The 27,201-nt window shown below is 31.1% G+C and overlaps 1 protein-coding gene across 1 annotated transcript in view; it reads right to left on the bottom strand.

The window, feature by feature from the left end:
- LOC139527337 (guanylate cyclase soluble subunit beta-2-like) overlaps positions 1 to 24,792 on the bottom strand; it is a 69,516-nt gene extending 44,724 nt beyond the window's left edge. Inside the window, exons 1-2 of the mRNA XM_071322727.1 lie at positions 24,246 to 24,792; positions 12,014 to 12,087 (exon numbers count right to left, since the gene is read on the bottom strand). Of these exons, the coding sequence (XP_071178828.1) occupies positions 12,014 to 12,087; positions 24,246 to 24,248 (77 nt within the window). The 5' untranslated portion in view covers positions 24,249 to 24,792. The remainder of the gene's footprint in view (positions 1 to 12,013; positions 12,088 to 24,245) is intronic.
- Between the last annotated feature and the right edge of the window lie 2,409 nt (positions 24,793 to 27,201).

Here is a 27,201-nt window from a genome sequence, read left to right as displayed (position 1 = left end):
AATGAGACAAATCTCCATCTAATTCACAATTTATAAAAGTAAACCGTTATAGGTCAAAGTACGGAGCCAATGCTCACATTGAACAGCAAGCTATAACGAACCCCAAATATTACTAGTATAAACCATATTTCAACAGGAAATCCAACAGTTAAATCTATATAAATACGAGAAACGAGAAACTCTTAACCACTTCATCAAGCGAGAACCACTGAACAGCAGGTACATGACTTAGTAGAGGTTCAACCAAACTTACGTGTTCATTAAGACATACAAGTGGCGTTGGAATAAAAACAGTGGGTAGGTAAACTCATTTACCTTAAAAAAAACATTGAAAAGCAAAATGCACAGATTTTTGCAAGATCTAACTAAGGCTATTTATGCCTTTAGAACAACGCTGATTGTTTCTAACAACTAAGAAAACTAACAAGAACTGTAAATTGACAGATAATACATGTATTAATAATATCCATATCAGTATCAACCCAGGGGTTGTAAAAATCAGAAAAGGTAGAAATTTAGAGCACTCGGTGTCATTATTTGATAATTCTGCAGAACAACAGTAAGATTTGACAAGCTTTGTCTACTGACGAATTGCATGACTAGGGGTATGCACATTGAAATGTGGCGTGGAAAACTAGTTTCCTTAGGTCCAAACACTCCAACCTTTTTAATCTCGATAAGATGATTAATTCAAGTACCAGAAGAACACAATAAGCATAATTGTTTCATACTTTCGATATATTGGCTAATCACATTCTGTATTTTTTCTCTAACTAGGTTTAGTAACCACATTCTGTGATAATAAGAGATTATTTTTCGTCCGACAGTCAAAATAAAACTTTGGGATTTTACTAGAACGTTGAAGAAAGTTTAATTGAAACTGATGGTTCAATATTTAATAAAGATCTACGTCACATACCGACGCAAACCGCAATAGAAATAATTTGGAGCACCGAAATTCCAAATTACTCAACATCTATCATAAGAACATCTATATGCATCAATGTTAATTTTTAAATTACCATCAACACTTTCTTCCAAGCAAATTATAATATTTGTTTTCTCTCGCCAATTTTTGACATTCAGCGGTATACTATTGTGGCTTTATTTATTCTTCCAAGTCTATAATTTTCTCGTTTACCCCTAACATTCATGTTGAAGTATGATAGCATCTTTACATTTATATGTATGTATATGCATACGTAATATTGTTTATAATATATAAAGCGTAAAAACGATAAAAGTAAATTGATATCTACCAACTTCAATTTGAAAAAAAAATAAATCGTGACTGTTAAATGTTGATATCTTTTACTGCACTTGTAAATGTTGAAATAAAACGTTTTTTTTAATTATTATTCCTTCCCGACTATTCTAATAAATCCGATAGATTGCGACTCGTATTTGCATCTTTTACAGTTCCTTCTATATCTTTTTATTTATTGTTAGTTTAAATATGAACAAGAAGAGATAGAAGGTAAGCTGTTTACTCATAATTATTTTCATAAATAAATCTAAACATGTATTAAATATCACTTTATAATTTAAGGCATACAAACATCAGTGGGACTTAAAGATACATTGTTACAAATAGATACGAATGGTTTTAGAATTGCATGTTCTAATCAATTCCTTCAATTATTTTAATTACTTTAAATTAATAAAATGAATTAGACAATAAAGACTAGTGGCATTTCGGAACTGAAACTCCACGTTAAAATATAATTGACAATTATGTAATTTGTCTGACTCCACAATTATTGAAATCTGTTCATAAAACTCTCATGAATCTAACAGTTAATGTTTAAACGTCCCAATGTCGAAAATTAATCCAATCAAAAAACATTAAATAAAGATTGATATGTGATCGAGAGGAAATTAATCTATCAGAAAGTCATCTGGGGCTAGGAACCTAAAGATATAACACATTGTTATGGTAATCCCGAATAAATTTAAATGTATCAAAGTTTGTTGCAAGAGGACCATTTTAATTATGGTCGGTATTAGATAGTATTTTTACTTTCATCTGACAAAATCAACTTATCGAACGCTGTACAAAATCTATGGCAAGTTTCAACCAAGATGATCTACATTTAAGACCTTGTAACGAACTCAGGATAAATAAATCATTCGATGAGATTTATCTCTGATTTTTTGTTAGTATTTCTCTAGGAAATGTTTATCATATACTGTTTATGATATGCATACATAATAAACAAATAATATTCCTCTGCTGTACAACAAATGTGTAAGTAAAGGATATTGGAAGATGTGATGTGAGTGCCAATGAGACAACTCTGCATCCAAATAACAAGCATGTGAAAGCTCTCTCACAGGCAAACAACCAATAACTGAAAAATATATACTTATTATAGGAATAGTTTGTTTTTGTCCAAATAAAGTAAACTTTAATTTCACTGAAATATTAACTAATGAAATTGGTCTTTTGGCATACTCGGATGGCATAATAAACGTTTGTTACAAATATATTTATCATATATATCGAACCAAAGATATATCAAGATATCATTAAAACTCTGTATTGACATTCAGGTACACATTCCCTCAATTCGGTTATTAATGTTTCCTATATCAAAATGCCTCCAATAGCAACTTGTAGCACTAACAAATTAGATGATTTTTTGGCGAATTTAAAAAAAAAGTTTAGGAGTGTGAAACATGTATGAAAAGGCCACGTGCGCGGTTGGAAATGACAACCTTGCAGGAAAAAGTAGATAGTCTACCAAGACCACTAAATCCCTTTGGTTCCAACAACATCTTCAAATGTCGACTTCAAACACATATACAATAAGAGAATCAGGTCGAGACATTTGAATTGCAAAAACGTAATATAGTGATAATAATAACAACCACATAAAATGAGAAAAATCATGTAGTCAAGTATCTTTAATTTGCTAGCTTTCCTGATGATCTATTTTTATACAAATGGTTTAAACAGTAATTCCATCTTTGTTCTACTATCATGAGAAGGTTTAATTGTTTTGGGGTCTATATATAGACATTAGACTTTATAACTATCTCGTACTCCCTTACTTTCTTAACATATTTCAATTACAATTCTAAACATCCATTCCATAAACGTATTGTTACATACAAGTACTTTATGATACATCTGATACTGCTGTCAATATATCATCTTTGCACAATTTGAATGGCTAAAAATTTTAGAGTTTCATATAGTATTCTGGCTAGCCAAAAATGTGCTACCCCGTTTGATATTAGTTATTAGTTATCTACAGGTTCAGCCACATTTTAAAAACTTAATATATGTATACACACCAATATGACCGTTGTTATCAATATTCGCTTGATGTGTTTGAGCTTTTGAATTTGGCATTTGATTTGGGACTTTTATTCGGTAATTTTGTTATATTACTGCTATGAAAGAATATAGTAAAAGTAAAAGCAACTTGTGGTAAAGAAATCCATCACTTGATTATTAACCAGGAATACATAGATTACGTGAACAACAGACACAAATATAGCGAACAAGTTGGGATATATAAACACAGTAAGATGTGGCCAAAGGAACATCGCTTATAATATTGGATTTGTTTGCATTTACCATTGGGTAAATTTCTACAGTATTTTGTCGAGCATTCTTGATTATTTAACCAAAACAATCATCAAGACTATGGTGAGAGTTGAAAAATTAATCAACTAAATGGAATTTAGAATTTAAGTAACTATTGTCAATTATTTTAATTTGACCGAAATACATAAAAATCAAAGCCATTCGCACAAATCGTTCCAATTCTTAAAAAAGTGGCTTTATGTATTGTTCAATAAACTAAAATGTCTTAGTGTAACCGACATGCACACATTAAATTCATCCATTGACTAGGACAATTTAGGTGAACGTTTGTATGTAACGACCACTGCTCACTATGTACTTTTTAAAGACACTTTAACTATGGGGTCACCAAAGGTTCTAAACACATAAATAAAGTAATTCGAAAAATTAATCAGAAATAACACGATGTTTTGATTTATATATATTATATAAATCAAAACATAAAGGTTATTCCTGATTAATTTTTCGAACTATTTTATAACCAAAGGCGTTAAGAAACCTTTGGTGACCCCACATTTTAAAAGTATATCGTAGGTAGGTCGTGAAAAGTGGTCGTTACATACAAACGTTCACCTAAATTGTCCCAAGCAATGGATGAATTTAATGTGTCAATCAATGGCCACAGCTACACTGTTTTGAATTTCATTCTAAACGGAGTTGTGGGGTCAACGTCAATTAGACACAAACACAAAGACAAAAACAGAGATATATTTAGAGCAAAAAATAGACATGTGTCAACACAAAATGTCAAGCTGAAATTATTTCGAGTCTATAAATGAAATATTTTTTGTAAACGATTATAAAAAAATGCTGTTAAAACCTAATCATCAAATAAAAAAAGGATATGATAATACGAAAACAACTGATAAAAACTTCCTGATAGACACATGAAAAATAAGTGTTGCGGGGTTAAACTATTTTTTATTCGATTTTTTTTTAAATTCTCGATCAGTAGATTAAGAAAATGTTCATAAAAGAACACAGTGAAATTAATCGTGTCATATTTCCGAGATATTGACCAACAAAATTCCGACACTTAAGTGGATTTACTGACATCATATTTGACAACATGAGACTAATTTTCGTCCGATAGACATATTAAGATTTTCCTTAGGACATAAATAAGATCGAACAAGAAAATAAAATTAAAGTGTCATTTACGGATGCAGACCACGAAGACATTCCCTGAAGTGTGTTAGTTTCATGTAACTCACAATCCATGATATGAAAATAACTTGAAAATTAGAAATAAGAAGATGTGGTATAATTGCCAATGAGACAACTCTCCACCAGAGACCAAAATGACATTGAAGTTAAAAACTAAAGGACATCGTACGGCATTCAACAATGAGCAAACTAATACCTCATAGTCAGCTACGACATGCCTGTTTAGTCTATTATAGGATAAACACATTTTTTCCACAAGCAACATTGTGTTGTAATCTGAATTACTACAAAACAAACAAATATGGAACAAAGAAACACAAAGATATATTGAGACAAAGCACATAATCAAAAATGAAAGACAAGAATACAAAAATTAACCATAAAACAATAGCACAATGACGGGATTTATAAGTAACGAGCAAAGTCAAATGGATATCACCAAAAAAGAATAAACAGTAAAAGTAATATTCAAAAAGACAAATATTTTATACTTTAACACATAATTAAGACGATAAACAATTTCATAACTCAGAAATGATATTCAAGATCATCGTATATTATTTGTGAAATTGATATGGACTATTTATCAATAAGGTATTGGTACCTTTCGATGAACATTTTTTTTTATGAAAAAGGACTAGACAATCTTTGACATACCACTGCTGATCAACTTTCTGCTCAGACACTGGTGACGTATTATAAAGTCTGAGAAGATGCAAGTTCTTCAATACCGATAAAGTTTGAAAATGTATATCCCATATGTAGGTGAAGTTATTATATGTCGTTACATGCATATCTTAAATATCCCAATGTTTTATTTCGTGGTATATCTATAATCCGTTTGACTTATTTGAAAGATTTAGCAATCCAATGAATATCCTTAGTAATGTGTAATGAACTTTGTAATTTATAAAGCACAATTTAATTCAAATAACTCAAATTCAAGAGTTATTTTTCTTTCTTTGGTGAATGAAAAGACAAAATGTGTATATTGAAATGTCTACCTCATTTGTCAATATTGAAATCCTTTTTATTTGAACTATTCAGAGCATTTCGAAAGATCGTGACTCGTTTTAATCATCCCTTACAGTATTATTTGATTTAAAATATGTTTATAAGTCTATATACTGGCAATAGTAGTATAATCGCTGTTCAATGGTCATCAGTCGATTAAACTGGAAGAAATCCGGGTCACAAACCGAAAATGAAGAAAAATCATCAACTATAAGAGGAAAAAGATGACAAACACACACGGAACTACTACAAAAACAAACGCCATCAATGATAAAAACGGACAATTTGATAACAGCTGCAATATTGTTGAAAAGGTAAAGAAAGGCAATTATAGTATACCGCTGTTCGAAATTCATAATTCGATTGAGAGAAAACAAATCCGGGTTACACATCAACTATAAGAGAAACACAACAAAACAACAGAAACACTGAAGTGCAACAAAAAACCAAAACGACAACGCAACACACACTGAAACGAACTATAAGATTACAACTGCTATTTTCCTGAATTGGTTCAGGACATTTTAAGAAAAAATTATGGGCTGAACCTGATTTTGGGGCTTACCATACCTCGCGCCTTTATGGCAATGTTAAATATAACACTTAAATGACAACTTTACATGACAGATCTATAGTACAAATAAATGCAAGAATATTCAGGACAGAGAAATACACAAATTGATATCACAATAGGACATTTCGACATGCTAAATACACCATATGTGCTTTATATATAGTTTATATACAAAATACTCAACAGTAATTCTCAGATCAAAATAGTAAAGAAAGCAAAACAAGTCAAAAATGAAAAGCATTGATGACCCAAAATTCTAAAAATTTGTGCCAAATACGGCCGTGGTTATTTATGCTTGGGATAAGAAAGTCCTTATTATTTAGAATAATTCTTACTTTTGCAAACAGCAAATTTACAAAAATGACCATATTATTGATGTTCATGTCAACACCGAAGTTGTGACTAACCACAGAATAAAAACGAATCCCACGTAAAAAAATTAGGACAACACATAAAACAGCACAAAAGAACCATGCATTGTCACCGACTGGATTCGCTTCAAAGTTAAGTCACAGGTAACTTTCTGATTTTTTTCATATAGTTCAAAATCAGGTTTGTTATTATGGTATGTGATGTACAATATAACAATTACAATTTAATTAATATGTGTCGGTTAGTGTATAGAAAGGTATATACTATAAGCGAGGGGCTTGCCGCGAGCTCTTAGTTTCAGAGTATATACCTTTCTATACACTATCCAATTTAGCACATTATTACAACTTTAGTAATCCTGTAATTAGTCTATTGATGTGTTTTTGCTGACTAGGTGTTGCTCATTTACGTAGTTTTGTAAATCTACTTATTATTTATATCATTGTGAAATATGTGATTTCTAAAGGCCATTGACTTCAGAATTAAAAGATTGTAGCTGTTGGTGTTAGTATGTATATTGATATAAAGCTGTGTTTTACTATACATGTACTTCTTTACATGGAAAGATGACAAAATAAACAGACCCAAAATAGGCAATTATCAAATTGCAGTGGAAGCTTTATTTCTTGCAAACATTTTTCAATTTTATATAAAAACTTAAACTATGATAGATTTTAAATCAAATAGATAGTTTGCAGTGGTAGATCAAAAAGGGGGTGGTGGAAAAACGCCCTTTTTTGGATGATCAATGCTTTTGAATGAAGACATACAGTTGGACCCCTCCCTCTTTATCTTAGGTTGGAACCTCTTTTAAAAATGGATGGATCTGATCTTGGTATGTACCCATAGGTAGTCTAGTGGATAGTTTACATGCATGAGATATCTGTCACTGGAAATTAAGTAGCCAATAATCAATCATTTTATGACGAAATAGATCAAATTGCTTTAAATTTCGTTCAAAATGTTCGATGGTTCACTCTATTGGTGGGTACAAAGTAATTGCATGGAAGATAAATGATTACAATTCTAGATGCATGGCATTGTTCTCTAATCAAGGTATAAAGAACCATATTTGTTACTCTTAATTCAAATCAAAGAAACTTCTAATCTCAAAACATTTTTAGATCCGTGGATTAAATAGTAGGATGTTTAAAATTTAAATTGAAAACTAATTACAAACTACAAAGTTTAATTTGGAAAACAACATATTTTTCAAAATAGCTAGTAGCAATTTTTATTTCAATATCTTGATTGCGATACAATGAAATCTTATCCTTGTGCTCATTCACGCATAATTACTTAGTACAAGAAAAAAGTATGTACTATGAAAATTAGAAGGCAAATTCAAGCAATTGGACGAGAAGTTGTAAGTATGTGCTAAAGAATTGTGTTAGTATTTGATAATTAATTGTATTATCTAAAAATGTAGCTATGTCGGTATTTCTTCTAAATCCAATTATTAAACAAATAAATCTTGTACATTAAGTTGTTCCAAACTAAAATCTTATAAATAAACCGGGTGATTAATTATCGATACTTTTACATACGAATAGAACAAGTGAAACTGCGAGCTACTGCTCACTGATGATACCCCCGCCGCAAGTGGATAATATTAATAGAGTAAAAATATGCAAGTGTTCGGTAAACAGAAAGTTGTCGAGTGATGAATTTGAAAACGCATCACACGGTATAGCGGACTTATATCAAGCCTGAAACCAAATTTTAGAAATCCTTTTAGTATAGTTCCTGAGAAAAATGTGACGAAAATCTTCAACTTGGCTATCATGTGTAAAATGATACAAATTTTCGGTAAACAGGAAGTTGTCGAGTGATTAATCTGAAAACGCATCACACGGTATAGCTGACATATATAAACTCTGAAACCAAATTTTAGAAATCCTGGTAGTGTAGTTCCTGAGAAAAATGTGACGAAAAATATTCATGGGACGGACGGACTGATTGACAGACTGACGGACTGACGGACTGATGGACTGATGGACTGACGGACTGACAGAAGGACAGACAGAGGTAAAACAGTATACCCCCTTTTTTCAAAGCGGAGGTATAATAATGAAAAATATAAATTAAAACTTAAAAACAATAACATGAATAACACATTAAGCCAATACATTTATGTGTATTATCATAAACTCATCATAGTTACCAAGATTAAAACGTTGTACACCAGACGCGGCGGTCTCCACGTGAGAGGTTTAACTAGCTATAAAACCAGGTTTAATTTAATTCTATATAAGAAAATGATTGGGCCAGGTCAAGAATATGACAGTTGTTATCCATTCATTTGATGTGTTTGAGCTTTTGATTTTGCCATTTTCCTCAGAGTTCTGTTTTTTTTTTTGTTACTTTACTTTCGTCTACAAAAGACTCATTGTTAACTTGAAAAGAATAAATAAAGTACGAAGTTTAAGAATATGGCATGGACGTCAATATACATTTATTATAAATCGTGATTAGAATAGTTCTTGACTTTTATTTTCTAATTGCTTGAATTAAATGAAACTGAATTTTTAATTACTTTAAATCAATGAAATTTATTAACCAGTGGAGATGAGTGGCATTTGGTAACGGACACTTGATTAATAATAAAAATTGTTTAATGTGTTCAAGCCCTGTGTGACTTGATCAATTTTGTTATTGAAATTTGTCCATAAAATTCTTATAAAACTAACCGTAAAGGTAGATGTCCCAGTGATGAAAATTAATCCAAACAAAAAGTATCGAATATAGATTGATTTTTGATTAAGAGGAAATTTGAGTACCAGAAAGTCACCAGACATCAAGAAACAGAAAATACAACCATTGTGTTAGGTTATCAAGAATGGATTGAAATGTTTTACAATTTATTTAAAAGGGTCATAAGAAACAAAATATAACATGAAATGTGATATTTTTGTTAAATCATTTATGAAATCTAATTAATGAAATTGTCATTTGGTTTTAGGGGCCAATTTTGTTAAATTTTGTAAAAATAAGCAAACATATTGCTGATGAATTACTCATTGCAGGTACATACTTTGACCTCATTCAATCCTATTCATGCGACCTTCAATTTAACCCTTAGCTTGAGATGGGTTTCGCATGAAGTAGGCCCATGCGTTTTAAAATTATTTGTTTAAGACTAATTTAATTTGGATAAAATTGAGAATGTAAATGGGGAATGTGTCAAAGAGAAAACAACCCAACCATAGAACAGACAACAGCAGAAGGTCACCAACAGGTCTTCAATGCAGCGAGAAATTCCCGCACCCGGAGGCATCCTTCAGCTGGCCCCTAAACAAATATATATACTAGTTCAGTGACAATGAACGCCATACTAAACTCAAAATTGTACACAAGAAACTAAAATTAAAAAAAATATAAAACTAACAAAGGCTAGAGGCTCCTGACTTGAGACAGGCGCAAAAATGCGGCGGGGTTAAACATGTTTATGAGATCTCAACCCTTCCCCTTTACCTCTAGCCAATGTAGAAAAGTAAACGCATGGCAATACGCATATTAAAATTCAGTTCAAGAGAAGTTCAGTCTGATGTCAGAAGATATAACTAAAGAAAAGAAACAAAATGACAATAATACATAAATAACAACAGACTACTTTATGTAGCAGTTAACTGACATGCCAGCTCCAGACTTCAGACTCCAATTAATCTAATTGAAAGATTATGTCTTCATCATATGAATATCAGGCACAATCCTTCCCGTTAGGGGTTAAGTATCATACCATCATAACATATATGAGAAGAACATAACCCGTGTCATGCCAGCAACTGGTTTTTAAATAAATGTGTTTAGTTCCGATGCAAAGACCCTATAAGTGATTCAATATTAACGCCAAAATATGCAATCTTTAATGAACTGACAACAGTATCGTAACTATATCCCTTCTTTATAAATCTGTTTAAAGGTTTTGTTAGCTTCTGCGGTGAATACTGACATTTTTGTGCTTTATAAGGAATATTTCCATAAAAAAAGGATGTGAAATACCTGAACATATAAGAAGTCTGTATGTTGAGCTATATTTACGAATGATTGATATACTGTTTAGTATCATATAAATCATATATCAGAATATGAGTAATAATTGTGAACATGAATTTGACAGCAAATTCCCCTTGCCTTTAAGAGGAAATATTTGATTAATATATGTTCGGCGTAAGATACACTTTAAATTTCACATTTAATTGTTTTAAAGAAATTTCAATCAAGAGAATCTATATAAGAAACCCTTCAACGATTTTCAGGATAATACAAATCAATTGAAGAGCTATTTCTATGACATTCTAGATAGCTCTCGAAACTCTTTTGGATATTTTTTTTTATACCAAGGAGGTTATATGTGTTATTTTCTTGTTTATGCAAATGGCGTTCCCCTATATACAAGATAATGTTTCTATCTCGTGTGAGAAAATGTGCAAGTAATTCTTTTCCTTTTTAGATTACCGTTTTGTAGGAAGAGTTTGATTTTGCACAAAGAGAATCATGTATCAAAAAGTAAAAGAAAAAAGAACAAAAAAATCCGATTTAATGAGAAAGAAAAAGGTGTTTTACTTCCTACTCTCAATTCATATTCAGTAAGATTAGAAAAAGTATCGAATTTTGATTGATACATTGGTATACGGAAAAACAAAGAAACAAGCAAGAACCAACAAAAATCATCATACAGACAACGATTTTGACCAAACAACAGCCGTGAACACAATTCACGGCAACCTAAAGATTTAAACTAACACAACACCAAACCCCATCAAACCGACCCTGGACACAGGTTAGCATTAGGAATATCACTTAACCACCTATTTGTTTGGTTCATACTGCTTATGTCTAGTAACAAGACACTAACATTTCACATTTGGTGATGTCATAAACGAGAAAAAGAGGACCTGATCTTGGTTGCGACATATTGATCATATTTCTGGTCATCTATGATACATATTTTACATTAAGGTTAGCCAAATCGTATTTTTTTCAAAGATATACACTTATACTTTTAAATGTATTAGGTAAAATAGTCAACCCAAAGGGATAACACAAATTCTTATGTGTTTCCCTTAGTTTTGATTTGTGACCCTGATTTGTTTCAGTCAAATCAAATTAGGACTATTGAACAGCGGTATACTACTATAGCCTTTACTAACTCGTTCTTCTCTTTCATGGAAAAGTATGGCAAGTGTATTCGTTACTCTTGTTACTGATACTTATTTAACGACAAATAGAATGACGTACAAAATGTATCTAATATCTATGTAAAATTTTAAGAAAATTGTAATACTCACATGATTTTGTCCCATGCTTCTTGTCCGAACTTTTCAAGAACGAGTTCACGAACACATAAGTGAATTTGCCCATACTGCAAAAGAACATGAAATATATTATTCATTTTTGGCGTTTAAAGTGTAAGAAAAATATGCATACAAAGTCATTGTAAAGCTATACTATGTGTTTTTGTCCGATGTTGTCCTGTTTTGCACGGATTTAACGGATAAAGCTTTTTTCATCTGAATTGTATAGTTTGATCTTATGTTGTATCGTAACATCACTGCCACAGGAAAAAAGAGGGGGGGGAGGGGGGGGGGCGTGCATTCAAACAGATAAACCTCGCCAAATTCTGTATGAGCCAGACCCAAGTTAGGAGCCTGTAAATTAGTGTTGTCGTTTGTTGCCCAAAATTATATTTGTTTTACGTTTATCAATTTGTGCATTAATTGTCTCGCTTGAATTGTTTTACATTTGTCATGTCGGTGCCTTTCTAAGTTGAGTATGAGGTATGGGTATTTCTCATGGATGAAGGCAGTACGGTTTCATATAGTTGTTAATTTCTCTGTCATTTTGTCTCTTGTGGAGGTAATCATTCAACGTATGTTTATCTTTACAAGCACCAAGCAATGCAAATATTGACATATAGTTATATGAAAAACACTTTCACCCTAAACAGACTATAAAATGTTTAATGGATGGAGATTTGATCAATACAAAAATTCTTCTAATTCTGTTTTTTGTATGCATGTATCCTAATGACAAGGTGTACCTATTCTATGAACTACATATCGGTTCTAAATAACACAGAACATTTGTTTGTATATTTGATAGAATCATATTCAAAACAGTGTAGCTGTGGCCATTGATTGACAACCTTAAATTATCCCATTGACTGGGGCAGATTATGTGAACGTTTGTTTGTAACGACCACTGCTCACTACTTACTTATTATAGAATTTAAGCTGTGGGTCACCAAAGGTTCTTAACGCCTTTTATATTAAAATAATTCGAAAAATTATTCAGGAATAACTTTATGTTTTGATTTATATTATTGATACAAATCAAAACATCGTGTTATTCCTGATTAGTTTTTCTAATTACTTTATCTAGGTGTTGAGAACCTTTTGTGACCCCACAGTTTAAGTGTCTGTAACAAGTACATAGTGAGCAGCGGTCGTTACAGACAAACGTTCACGTAATCTGCCCCAGTCAATGGGATAAATTAAGGTCGTCAATCAATGACCACAGCTACACTGTTTTGAATATGATTCTATGTATATTTACCAATGTGTGACTGTTATGATCCAAATTGATTGTTTATTAAAAATAATTCTGGTTGATTATGTGGTTTAGATCTAGTTCTCCCATTTGAGTCAAGTGTTGTCGATGGTTATATTTTTATAGTTAAACCAATCATTTATAAGAGAGTTGTCAATGTTACTGATCAAGTGTTGCTTTTATTATTTGTAACAAAAGTACATTAACCTATGTTGTACTTTCCAAAATTCATTGCGTGAATAACTTCACTGCAATGTACATAGTCAGTTTCATTTTTATTTTCAAAACAAATATAAAGATCTCTGGTAGATAAGGTAACATTATCACAATCTTTCTTGATGGAACATAATGCTGCTCTTAAATGTAATGATTGAATATACAAGAAACTTAATGTTTGGGTTTGTTTTATATTGTTGTTAATGACAAACATAGAACATCCGTTTTTCTCATTTGAAAATGCCTGTACCAAGTCAGGAATATGACAGTTGTTGTCCATTCGTTTTTGATGTGTATTGTCATTTGATTTTGCCATGTGATTAGGGACTTTCTGGTTGAATTTTCCTCGGAGTTCAGTATATTTTTTATTTTACTTTTAAGTTGTATTCTGATATTCTTACCAAAATTGTTAGATCAAGAACTTTCCATTTTGAATAACATTTCTCTGGATCATAACGCTAAAGGTCAATAGATCGTATGGATCATCTTCTTTACTAGTATCGCAAAGAGGAAAAAAATACTTGCATTTTTTTAAATGGTTTAAATGATTTCACGCTGATGTTAGCTTTACATTTTGTTTCTATCTTTTGGTAGAGATTTGAAGATTTCGATATAAAAATAGCATAATCAAAAATTAAAAACCAAATGAATTTCCTGGTCATCATTCCATTTTGTAACACATATTAATAAGTATTTGCAACTTCAAAAACATGTCAATGCTAGAAAAATCTCATAAAAGGAGGTGGGATATGTTTCACCAGACTCAAAAGGACAATGATGTTAGCAACTTTATTATGTCATCATAAGGCATACATAATGAACGAAACATACGGTATATGCTATTGAAACCCCCTGTATAGAAAAATGTTACGTATTTCAGAAGAGAAAACAGATTAATAAATGTTAAAAACAATTTTAAAAAATCAAATAGGAGCAAGCGACGACTACTGAATAACCAGACTATGATTTGCTAATGTACTTGTCAGTATGTCGTGTTATGTGATTGGTCTACTCCCATGCTTCTTGGGTTTTTTTTTTTGCATTTTTGTCGGGACTTTCGGTTTTGAATTTCCCTTGGCGTTTGATATTTTTGTTATTTTACTTTTTATATGGCCCAATATTGTTCTGGAAACAGAAATTGTACACACAACAACAAAAGCACATCTCATTGTATGTTCTTAGTCTTTGCAATAAATGTAATTACATGTACAAAAGAATGCCATATTATTGTTGTGATGGTACTTAGGAAGGTCGAACTATATGTCTTACGGACGAGAAGCTAAGAAATAAGTACCTCACTCATATGTGAAATGTGAAATCTTGAAATATTTGTATTTTCCAGAACAAAAATATATGAATCTACCTTGATCTTACATTATACAATCTAAACTGATAATCAAATCAGCATTGATCAATGTCAAAACAATGATGATGTTTGACAATATATATATCAAAATTTGACTAGTTATGTGCACATACAACAGAATAAGTTGGTAAATCCTGTTTGAGTTTTGAAACATTGTCATATCATTTATAAGGCACGAACTAAAAGGATTAGTTTCTATTTCTATGGCGCTTTTTAGTTGAAACCTTTAAACATTCTTCGGAGAAAAGCATTATCAATGATGAAAAAAAGTGTTAATCCTTGCAAGATATAAATTCAAACTTTACTTTAAACAAGACGGTTATACGATGTGTTATCGTAGATAGTAACTATATTTATCGTCATGAAACTTCGATTAATTGATTTTTGTTTGCTGAACGTTTAGTGACAAATATATCATGCTATTTAGCAAAAAGTTAACATTCAATACAAAAGGTAGATTCAGCAAGGTTTGTCGACCCGGTTATCATTTAATGAGTTTGAGCTTTGGATTTTGCCATTTGATTAGGGACTTTTCGTTTTGAAATTTCCTCGGAGTTCAGGGTTTTTGTTATTTTACTTTTAACTAATATCCTACATGAGGTATCGGTTCTTGGATCACTTATTGGTCCAATCTTGACTTTTCCCGACTTCATTCCAGGAATTGACCATTGAACAATTCGACCAGTGTCATCTTTTAACCAGTTATTTCTATCCTTCGAATGCTCTTGGTATAACTTTGGTCATATCGAGATCTAGTGGTACTACAATATGCTTGTATATCAATTTGGTACATAAATGAAGGGACATTCAAACTCATGAGTCGAAAACGGCATGGCTAAGAAAGAAAAGGACCAAAAAGATAAACAACAATACACAGAACACAATGTAGAAAGATAATTTAAAGGACTGACTAACATGAACCCCTCTATCAACTGAGAGTAATCTCAGGTGCTCGGAGAGGTAAGTAAGTCCTACTCTACTTGTGACACTCGTCGTGTTTCTAATTTATGCTGTTGCAGGCAGGAAAAGTGAAACATAGAATCTATTAAATAAGTTGACAGGAAAAAAAATGGGAATCTTGATTTGTACCACTGAAAACAATGTCACTCCTCGAACTTATTTCAAAAAGGGACCATGCTTACCTAAATACATTAACAGCAAAATGAATATCTTCAAAATTAAACACTTAAATAGAATTTAATAACAGATGAGATCTGACGTTTGAAAATATCAGTTTTAATTTCAGTAGGAAAATATCAAAAACAAAAACAAAAACACTTGCTTGTTACAACTACATAAAGGAAGCCAACAAAACATTCTTTGTCATGGAAAACATACACAAGACTAAAGTATATCATAACAATCCATCAGCTTTATTTGATATAGAAAGACATTCACATTTAATATATTTTTGTTATTGTGTAAAAATTAACATAGTACGACCCTTGACTCAAATACGGAATAAAGTGTTTCCGATTCAAGTCGCGGAACAAATTAACATACTTTTTAATCATGCTACCGGTGTTGTAGATTTTAAACAAACAGATCGAAAACTCAATTTAAGATCGACAAATTTATTGAAATATAGGATTAACTTCACTAATGAAGAACTAATTACGAAAAATCATTATCTGATAAAGCTGTGCAGTTAATACAAAGAAGGATCAATACTCATGAAAAACTGAACATTTAGAATGAGAATAAGTATTTGATTAGTTTTAAAAAAAAAAGGAGTGTTACTAAAGAAAAATAAAACGATAGACCGAAAACAGTACAAAAATTGTTAATATTAATTATAATACCATATTTGACAAGATGCCTCCAATATAAAACTATCATTTCAAAAATCTTGATTATATAGCCTGGCTTGACGATACTAAAGAAAAATATCCATACATAAAAGAGAACCAGAAAGTAGCCTGACTTTACGATGCTAACACAATAAGCATATCTTGTTTTGACATTGTATGAAAATCCTGAAGTCATCATACGACTACATAAGTTTAAAACACAATATCGCTCCATAAAAATGTATGATTTAAAATTTGCAAGTATCAGAAGGACTGTGTGCTGCGCGGATAGCACCCTTGGGAATGATATACCGCAAACAACGGAACTGATTTAGTTGTAGTAATTACAAAATATAATACCGATTTCAGTGCGAATGTCACGTGTTTAAAATAATCTTCATCTGGTACGCACGCTCGTCGTGAACAAACCATGAAATACAACATTGATACCAATTTTTAAGAGTTTTTGTATTGTTTAATGAATGAAAGTCCATACAGTTGCAGGACATTAATCGAAAATAACGACATAATATAAAAAAGAAGATGTGGTATGATTGCCAATGAGACAACTATCAACAAAAGACCAAAATGACACAGACATTAACAACTATAGGTCACCGTACGGCCTTCAACAATGAACAAAGCCCATACCACATAGTCAGCTATAAAAGGCCCCGATAAGACAATGTAAAACAATTCAAACGAGAAAACTAACGGCCTTATTTATGTAAAAAAAAAAATGAACGAAAAACAAATATGTAACACATAAACAAACGACAACCACTGAATATACAGGCTCCTGACTTGGGACAGGCACATACATAAAGTTGGATCATATCAGTAGAAAATTGATTGACGATATCAAATGCGACAGGTCCCTATTCAAAATCACATTTGGAATAGAAATAAGGGAGTTGCGAATTTTCTCCGATTAGATTGGAAGAGGATTTTTAACATAAACAGGGAATCTGTGGTTACACGGGTTTTTTTTGCGAGTAACATATAAAGTCTTATATCAAAATCTATTTTTTAATCGATACACAAAATCACAATTAATATGATGCTAATATGAAAAAAATATTGTGTTTTTAGCCTTTGTAAATTTTTGTTTATTCATTTAATTTATTTAATTTATTTAGTGCAAAGCTTTTTTTGAAATGGCATATCTTTTAATGAAACATAGTTGTAATTGAAGTGGTCTATATTTTATTGCAGAAAACAAGGATTCGGTTTAGATAATCGATATATTATAGTAATTATCATTGAACATATTAAACAATACAGACTTTCCTTTTTTGGAGTTGGACGCGTTTCAATTTGTACTGTTTTGGTTCCCAATAAGCAGGTGCGTTGCAAATGAGATAACTCACCATCAGAGACCAAATGTTATAGAATTTTAAACAACTGTTAGATTTTACAGTTTATGCCCGTGGTGTGTACTCTATACTAAGTTTCATTCATGTTATGCTGTGTGAAATCTAAACATGCTAGCAAAAATAAGTTGTAGTTAACATGCAATTTCATAAACTGAAAGCACACATTAGTTGATCGTTTGATATACGCGAAACCTTCTGTTCTCATATAAAAATATATCGTTTGGTTTTTAAAAAATCACACTTCAGAATCTTATCTAATATTTCTATTGTTTGTGAAAAGCTAGTAACCATTATGGAGTTTCGGTTTTTTTCTTTTTATCTTTGGTGTTACTAGACTACTGACTGTCTGTCAAAATATATAAGACTGGTGTAGCAGATAGACTGATCTTGATGAAGTCGTTTTTTTTCTGTTGTACAATGAAAGGTTAGATCTGAATATTTCAAGCAATCACAAACTAACAAAACAAAAGTGGACATTCAAATTGAAGCTAGCTGAAGCCATTTATTGATTTTTGGCTTGGATATTTTATCTCTGTAGATTTTTGAAGCATTTTCTTTACATTCATTTTAATTGATCCTTCATTGACAAAACTTTATGTGTTAAAGAAAATGATTGATTGACTGGTAATTAGTGCTAAGTTGAATGAAGCTTTGACCGGGCCGTTTAGTATATTTCCTGTTCTAGCTGCATATATGTCTGATGAATATTCTATTAACTCGCGTCGTGCATACTGAGGTATGTTTCATTCGTTAATACCTCATGTACAAGGTTGATAGTTCATCGTTCTGCTCAGGCAAACTCGCCCGACTTTTGTTTATACCTCATGTACAAGGTTGATAGTTCGACGTTCTGCTCAGACAAACTCGCCCGACTTTTTATTATACCTTATGCACAAGGTTGATAGTTCACCGTACTGCTCAGACAAACTCGCCTGACTTTTGTTTATACTTTATGAACAAGATTGCTAGTTCACCGTTCTGCTCATACAAACTCGAACAACTTTGATTCGATGGTCAATTTGCATTAAAAACAACTTCATGGGAAATGAAGCCCTTTTGTTTATATACCAACATTATAGAAAATAGAAAATATAAAAACGCGAATAATGGTTTACGAAAATCGTCGCAGTTTTAAATAAGAGGTTGAAATAACAATTACATAACATCGTTGTCAAAATAATGGAAATTTTAAGCGAATGTCAGTGAGAGGTTCAGCTAGTAATAAAACTAGGTTTAATCCAACATTCACTATATAAAATTAAAAGGCCCGTACCAAGGCAGGAATATGATATTTATTATCCATTCTTTTGATGTGTTTGAATTTTGATTTTGTCATTTGCTTAAATTTTCCTCGAAGTTCGATACTTTTGTTGTTTTACTTTTTACCATTTTGGACTTATCATTGTTGTTTTCTAATAGAATTTCAGGATATGAATATTTAGACTAGCATTATACGTAAGAAAATCGTATTTTGGATAGGGTAGAAATTTTAACAAGGTACAGGTCATCTTAACGGACACCTCAAAGAGTTGTTCGAGACAAAATTTAACGAAGCTGAGAATGATACCCTCGGAACTCAGGATAATAAAAAAACTAGGTTCAACCAATTAATCTATCACACTACTGATTGAGGTTTTGTCCCAAGAGGATCACTATATTAGCAGTTCCCTTCATGAAATGTCCGCTCCTTGAAATATTATGATTTTGTAATTGTTTGGTTAGCCTCAAAAACAAGGTTCAACCCACCAATATTTTTCTTAAAATGTCCTGTACCAAGTTCGGAATATTACAGTTGTTATACAATAGTTCGTTTCTATGTATGTTGCATTGGCGTTTGTTTTTGTTATTCCGTAGTTTTTCTATTATATTTGATGTGTTTCCTCGGACTTGTTTTTACTCAATCGATTTATGATTTTTGAACAGCGGTATACTATTGTTGTTTTTATTAATGTACCCAAGGGTTGTAAAAACTCATCAGATTCCAGACTTTGTGATTTTAATTAAATTTACCAGAGATGCGTTTCATCTTTAAAAGACTCATTAATCATAAAAAAAAAACCAAACATGGTCATACTCGTCATGGGCTCATTAACAATTTGTTTTAATGTCATAAATGAGATGTGAAACCTAGACATCAACCGATAGAATATGGCAATCGGAGACCTTGTGATGTTAACATTCCAGTCGTCTTTTCTTGCAGCAATATTTCTGTTAAAAGCATACCACTGCTTTCGTGTTAAAATCCCCATAATGAACACAAATTAAAACCGAGGGAAACACATCTACTATAATAGGAATCTTATGTTAGTTAGTTGTCGTTTGTTGATGTTGTTAAAAAGTATTTTTTAGTGTATAGATTAGATCGTTGGTTTTCCCGTTAGAATGGTTTTACACTAATCTTTTTAAGGCCCTGTATATATCTTGCTGTTCGATGAAAGCCAAGGCTCTGTGTTGAAGACCGTATTTTGGCCTATAATGGTTTACATTCCTAAATTGTGACTAGGATGGAGAGTTGTCTCTTTGGCACTCATACCACATCTTCTTATATCTACATACTATATCATAGCATTCTGTAAGTGCATTTTTATACTATGGAAGACAGTGTTTTGACCTCTAGATAACTCTTTGTTCTCAGTTTCGTTTGGATTTTGTCTCATTGTCTTACATCCTTATCTTATTTATTCATAAAAATGAATCTGTGAATTTACAATGTCCTTTCCTACACACTCTGATTATTTAACTGGTCATTTGTTTACATTTCCCTACACTTCAAAAGAGGTCAACAAACTAATTAAGTTCAGTATGATAACTTAAGTATCAATCTGTGCTATCTTGTGTCTCGTAAGAACTTTAAACAATCAGATGAATGAATTTATTGACATTTACAAGAAGTGACAAAATAATGCAATTTGGTTCCAACTTAAAAACATTCATATCAATGCTTCTCAACTGTAACTTACATTTTTTTCATCAAACTCAATTAATATCGTTAAACTCGGTAAACACAAACCTATATTTTTTCTAACATTAACACTCTTTTTGTTTACAAATCATTTTCATTTGCATAATGATTTAGATCGTATCATTACAAAACACGTTCTGTATTTGTATAATATGGTAACATTGCCGTTTTTGCAGGTAAAGTATAGAGATATTTGCATTTAGTGACCTTATGGAGAATGATACACCCGAACAATGGTGGTTCGTCACAAGCAGTATACAGTATTAAGTGACAGTGCAAACAAGGACGTAGTAAACATATCTGTATGATACCAAAATGCAGTGCTTCTGGGTTTAATTCAAGTAACAACAGTTCCTTAATTTATAGTTTGTAACAAAATTCTATGTTTTTTTGCTTGGGTAGTATTGAAATTCTATACAAATTTATGCATTGCGGTATGATATCAAATGAGTAGGTTTAATAATTAAAAATTTACAGTTGAATAACTATGATAATAACTTCCCAATAATCTTGATAATGGAATTAACGATTATCCGTTATTATACTTTCATGTTTCCAATTGGGGACTGATATTTGATACTTTACTTTAAATTTATTGAAAACTAAACTATAAACCTAGATTCTAGGTGATTTAGAGATTGTCCCATTATATAGATAGGTATCTATGTAAACGTCGTTAGTTGACCTGTGCCTCTAGTGTCTATTGATTTTCGTATTGTTTAGTTGCTGTCTCATTGGCGTATACTCGACGTTTAAGTTCATGAATGTATGTCCTTTTAATAAATATGTTTATATAGCAACGTACTTGTAAATAATGCTATAATCAAAGGGTATTTACTGTATTTGTTGAACGTTATGAATGACTTTATTGATTTATTAATTATTTAAATTATATTACAATATCGGAACAAAGTATCAATTATCACGATACTATAATGATGTAGTTATACCATGTTACACATTTAAAAGGGAGTAGTAAATCAGTATTATGTATTGTAGCCATTTAGATATAACGGAAATGTAGACATTAATTGTTATACAGTAAAGATGTCAATGTTCTATATATATTTTGGATTTGCATGTCTATTTGTAATGTTGATTGTTATATGGTTAACTTTCAATATTAAATGGGTCGTGCAGATTCAGGAGGAGAACCAGTTAAATATATATACAATTTTAAAATCAGCAAAGGAGTTCATAAAAATAAACGGGTGGACCGAAGAAAAAAATTGAAAACTTTGTATACCTTTAGGCGTAAGGTCATATTTTTTTGTAATATATAAACATTGTCTCGCCAAAAGACATATACGACCCTTTCGTATATTAATTTAATTTGTTATATGACGTGCTTAAGTTGTTAAACAAAACAAAGATATTATTTTAGAAAATAAGTATGCGGCACATACATGCAGAAACTTCATTTCTCAATTTGTGTATGGCATTGTGTGTAATGGTCATGTTTCGCTTTTTTTGTTTGAACATTGTTCGGCTTTAGGAATATTTTTTATATGAGCGTCACTGATGGTCATATGTAGACAAAACGCGCGTCTGGCGTACTAAATTATAATCCTGGTACCTTTGATAACTATTTACACAACTGGGTCGATGTCACTACTGGTGGACGTTTCGTCCCCGAGGGTATTACCAGCCCAGCAGTCAACTGTGGTCATTTTTATAAATTTTCTGTTTACAAAACTTTAATTTTTTCGAAAAACTAAGGATTTTCTTATCCAAAGCATAGATTAACTTATCCGTATTTGGCACAACTTTTTGGAATTTTGGATCCTGAATGCTCTTCAACTATGTTCTTATTTGGCTTTATAAATATTTTGCTATGAGCGTCACTGATGAGTCTCATGTAGACGAAACGCGCGTCTGGCGTACTAAATTATAATCTTGGTACCTTTGATAACTATTTTATATGACATTCGCACTTTATCAAGACCGTTTGAAATTTTCATGTGAGATAGTCTTAAGTATACGATTTTAACTGGATTTCAAACGTTATGAGACAAAGGTTGTATTCTATTCTGCGTGATGTTACGTTTTCCCTGATTTAGATTATTGTTGTACATTTACAATAATTTATATGGGGAAACTGCAATAACTTTCTATTAGACAGTTAGCAAAACAAGGGCAACAAGAATAATCTTAGACGAACATAATTACAGCAAACCTTCTAGCAAATTGTTTTACAAATGTGACATTTTGCCGATTACAAAGATAATACATGATCATATATCATTACTAATGTATAAGGCAAAAAGTTATTTAGCCCCAGAATATTTGTCGAGTCATATTTTATCAGCTCCCGAAACCGAACAAAACAATACAAGATTTTCATCATTTGATATTTTTTTTAATTCCGACAAACATATTTACAGCGAACCTTCCAGCGAAAAAGTTTATGAATGTGATATTGTGTCGATTTCTAAGATAATACATTATTATAAATCATTACTGATGTATACAACAAAAATGGTTTAGCTGAGAATATTTGTCGAGCTTTTTTGTATCAGATTCTTCAAGCATAAAAAGTACAATACGAGACGTTCGTCATCTGGTTTTTTTTTTAATTCCAAAACCAAATACAGAGTTATATAAGTCTAATTTCTCGTAAACAAAGGACAAACAAATTACCAGGGACCAAAAGTTTGGAATGTTCTTCCCAATACAATAAAAAAAAACTTATTTTAAGAAATTAAACTTGAAAACAAATTCCGTAAAAAAGCACCAAAGCCTAGATATAATCATGTTAATATGAACAAAGATACGAAATATAGCAAGGCATCATTATATATCCATTCAAATGAAATGAAATTGCACATATACAAGCAAATACATGTACATATTAAAATGTCTCACATACTAAAAGAAGATAGTTTTTACATAAAACTGATAAAAAACAAAATACAAATCAAAGCATTACAAAAATTAGAGTATCAAAATAAACGGTACATAAGTTAGTGTATATAGCATATAGACGAATAGACAGACATACGCTGATTATTTTTTTGGGATGGGGCACGTCTTGGTAAAAAAAATTAATACCAAACAAATAATTTGATAAAACATAATTTAAAAAAGTTAAAGCAGCATGTTTTTTCTCATGATTCTAGCAAAATTTTCTTCACACTATTTGATACAAAGGGGAAAAATCCAAACGGACGAATGCAGGTGTAATTCTTGCTATAGAATACCTTCTATTATTTATACGATTTATTTAAGATGATCAAAATATTTTAAATTAAATGGACTTACCATATCGATATCAATATTCCAAATAGAAAATCATGTCAGATTCACTCGATTTATCTGAATTTGTTCCAATATTACCACTTGACTAAACTTACGAGCCATGTAAACATTAATGACATTTAAATTTCGCTGTCATAGATCTATAATAGCTGTAATCAAGTAGAACTTCATAACATATTTCACAGAACATTCATAGATGTTCATTTGCTGTAGATCTATACTGATTATTCATTGTTTAAATGATGAAAGATCCACAATAAAAACTTACATCAGATAAGTAATATTATAATATACATATAAAAACCGCTTATAAAGGCTCGTTAATACTGGAATATTGTATCAAATACAATATCTTCTTATAACAGGATTGTGTTATAATATATTGAGCTGTTAAGCTCTTGCGGTGCGTATTATAGAAGGATTTTACGAATTGATGATTTTCTAAGCAAATGCAGTATACTACTATATGCAAGGCATGATAATGACTATTCTATCCTAGCAAATTAGTAAAATTAATTTTGTTTGAAGATATTTAATAAAACTGCAATTATATCGCAAATCAGAAGGCAAAGGATCTTCATGTAGTATACTATACTATACTATAAAACCAACTATATTTCATAAATATGCAAATATCAAGTATTATTTTTGGATGCCGTTTTCAGCGTATTAAATATAAATTATTTGATTGGCTACTGTTATGATACCCTTTGTACCATGCCGTTTTTAGATAACATGTATTGGTCTGACACATTGTACCTTGTCGTTTTTATTGTATTACTTTTGTATCATTTTCTGTCTAAACATATTCAACCATGCCGTTACCATTCTATTATTTTTTTTCCAAACATAAAGCACCATTTCTTTTTCATGATGCAATATATTCTGGCTTATAATCATTGTATCATATCTTTCATGGCGTTTTCATCGTACTCTTTCACTGAGTCTGTTAAGCGGTAGAATTCAAATCAGCATTGAAACGCAGTAATATACGGAAGCGTATTAGCGCCACACATTTTTTTAAATTTTTCTTCCTATGTTTGCGTTGTAACGCAAACCTTCAAACCTTTGCGTTACAACGCAAACCTTTGCGTAACCTTTGCGTTGTAACGCAAACCTTTTGCGTTATAACGCAAACCTTTGCGTTTAACGCAAACCTTTGCGATATAACACAAACATTTGCGTTATAACGCAAATATCTTGATTTCAATTATTCATTAAGTTTTGTATATATGTCCGTCTGTCATTCATTTCGGATGTGATTTACTAGTAGATAAAAAAAGAAACATACATACAAGGCCAAATTATTATAATAAATATGCATAGGAATAATGGAATAATTGAATTATACATAAATTAAGACTGATTTGTGCATCAGAAAAGTATATAATTTAACAAGAAAATAGATATAGTTTAGTATATAGTCATATTAAAATTGAAAGATCAAAACTAATGTCATACAATTGTGAAGCCAACCGCCAAGTCAAATAGACAAAATGATCTTTCTGCTTTGAAATAAATTATTAATAAGGAAACATTTTTTTTTAAATCTCAGAATATGATCAAGATTCTTTGATGGAAAGTCATTGAATTTTTATTTCAGTAAAATGAAGTATTTTTAAGATGCTTGGGTAGCAATTTGAATAGAGAGAACATAATTTATTAATAAAACATCTTCATTCTATACATTTATTGCCAAAGGGTAGCTTGTTTGAATCTAACCTACTTTACACAGTTCTCAAACGAGAGCTTACTTTGGAAGTATATTTATATTCGGTTATAGCTATATTACCAGGGTTGATTTTTTTCTTAGGTATAACCTCAATTTACTCAATTTTCTTTGTAATATATATACTAGTAGAAACATGGATATCGTTTTTGGGGACCTTTATAGTTTGTTGTTCAGTGTGAGCCAATGCTCCGTGTTGAAGACCGTAATTCAGCCTATGATGGTTTCCTTTTACGAATAGTGACTTAGATGGAGAGTTTTCTTATTGGCACTCATACCACATATTCTTATATTATTCTGCTCATTATTAATCATTGATATGATCTAATTATTCAAGCATTTTACTTTGTAATTACCACAAAGGTGATAAATTTTAATATATACAGCCTCCTCCATTAATAACTACGGTTTCCTTTGGATCTTGAATAAGAAATAAGATAAAACAAATGTTTGCGTTATAACGCGTTACAACGCAAACATAGGAAGAAAAATTAAAAAAAAAATGTGTGGCGCTAATACGCTCCGTAGTAATAAAGATAAAACTATAAAATTATTTTATAATGGTACATATTGCTTTATTGTATGGTTTGATATCCACTTCACATGCCCTTTCGAACTTATCAGTTGAATAAACAGGCGTCTTCTTATACATTCGTTTATCGGTGCGAATATAACTTACAAGACAAATATTGAACCAATGAACGTTTATTTATTAATTAAATTTGTTAGAAGCTCTCTAATATCCTAAAAGATCTAGACAGATTATATTTAAAGTAAACGGATTTAAAATTAATCAATCGGCAAAAAATAATTTTAACACATTTATTAATGAATCAGCCATAATACCGATAATCAACATGTGCAAAACAGTAACTGCAAGTGACGATATTTCTCTGCAAACATTAATACAAACGCATTGTTGGCTCATCAACTGATATAAAATAGTTCACCTCCAGTTGTAATTGCTGTCCACCTCACCAAACTGATGAAGCGTTTGATGCGTATGATTCATTTCAGTTTGTCAAATTTCGTAGGATAAAATTATTTGTTCTTACATCTGTCAACGAACATATCTACATGGGTGATATACTAATTAGTTCATATAAAATTATTTTTCTTCCTGTGGCTATTTACTGCAAGTTAAGGGTGAGTGGAGTATATATATGGCTAGTTACTGCAAGTTAAGGGTGAGTGGAGTATACTATAAATTATTTTTCTTCCCATGGCTAG

The sequence above is a fragment of the Mytilus edulis genome, chromosome 1 (genome assembly GCF_963676685.1).
Source record: "Mytilus edulis chromosome 1, xbMytEdul2.2, whole genome shotgun sequence".
Lineage (NCBI taxonomy): Eukaryota > Metazoa > Mollusca > Bivalvia > Mytilida > Mytilidae > Mytilus > Mytilus edulis.
The sequence above is the reverse complement of the archived record's forward strand: the minus strand, read 5'-3'. Positions and strand labels throughout refer to the sequence as shown.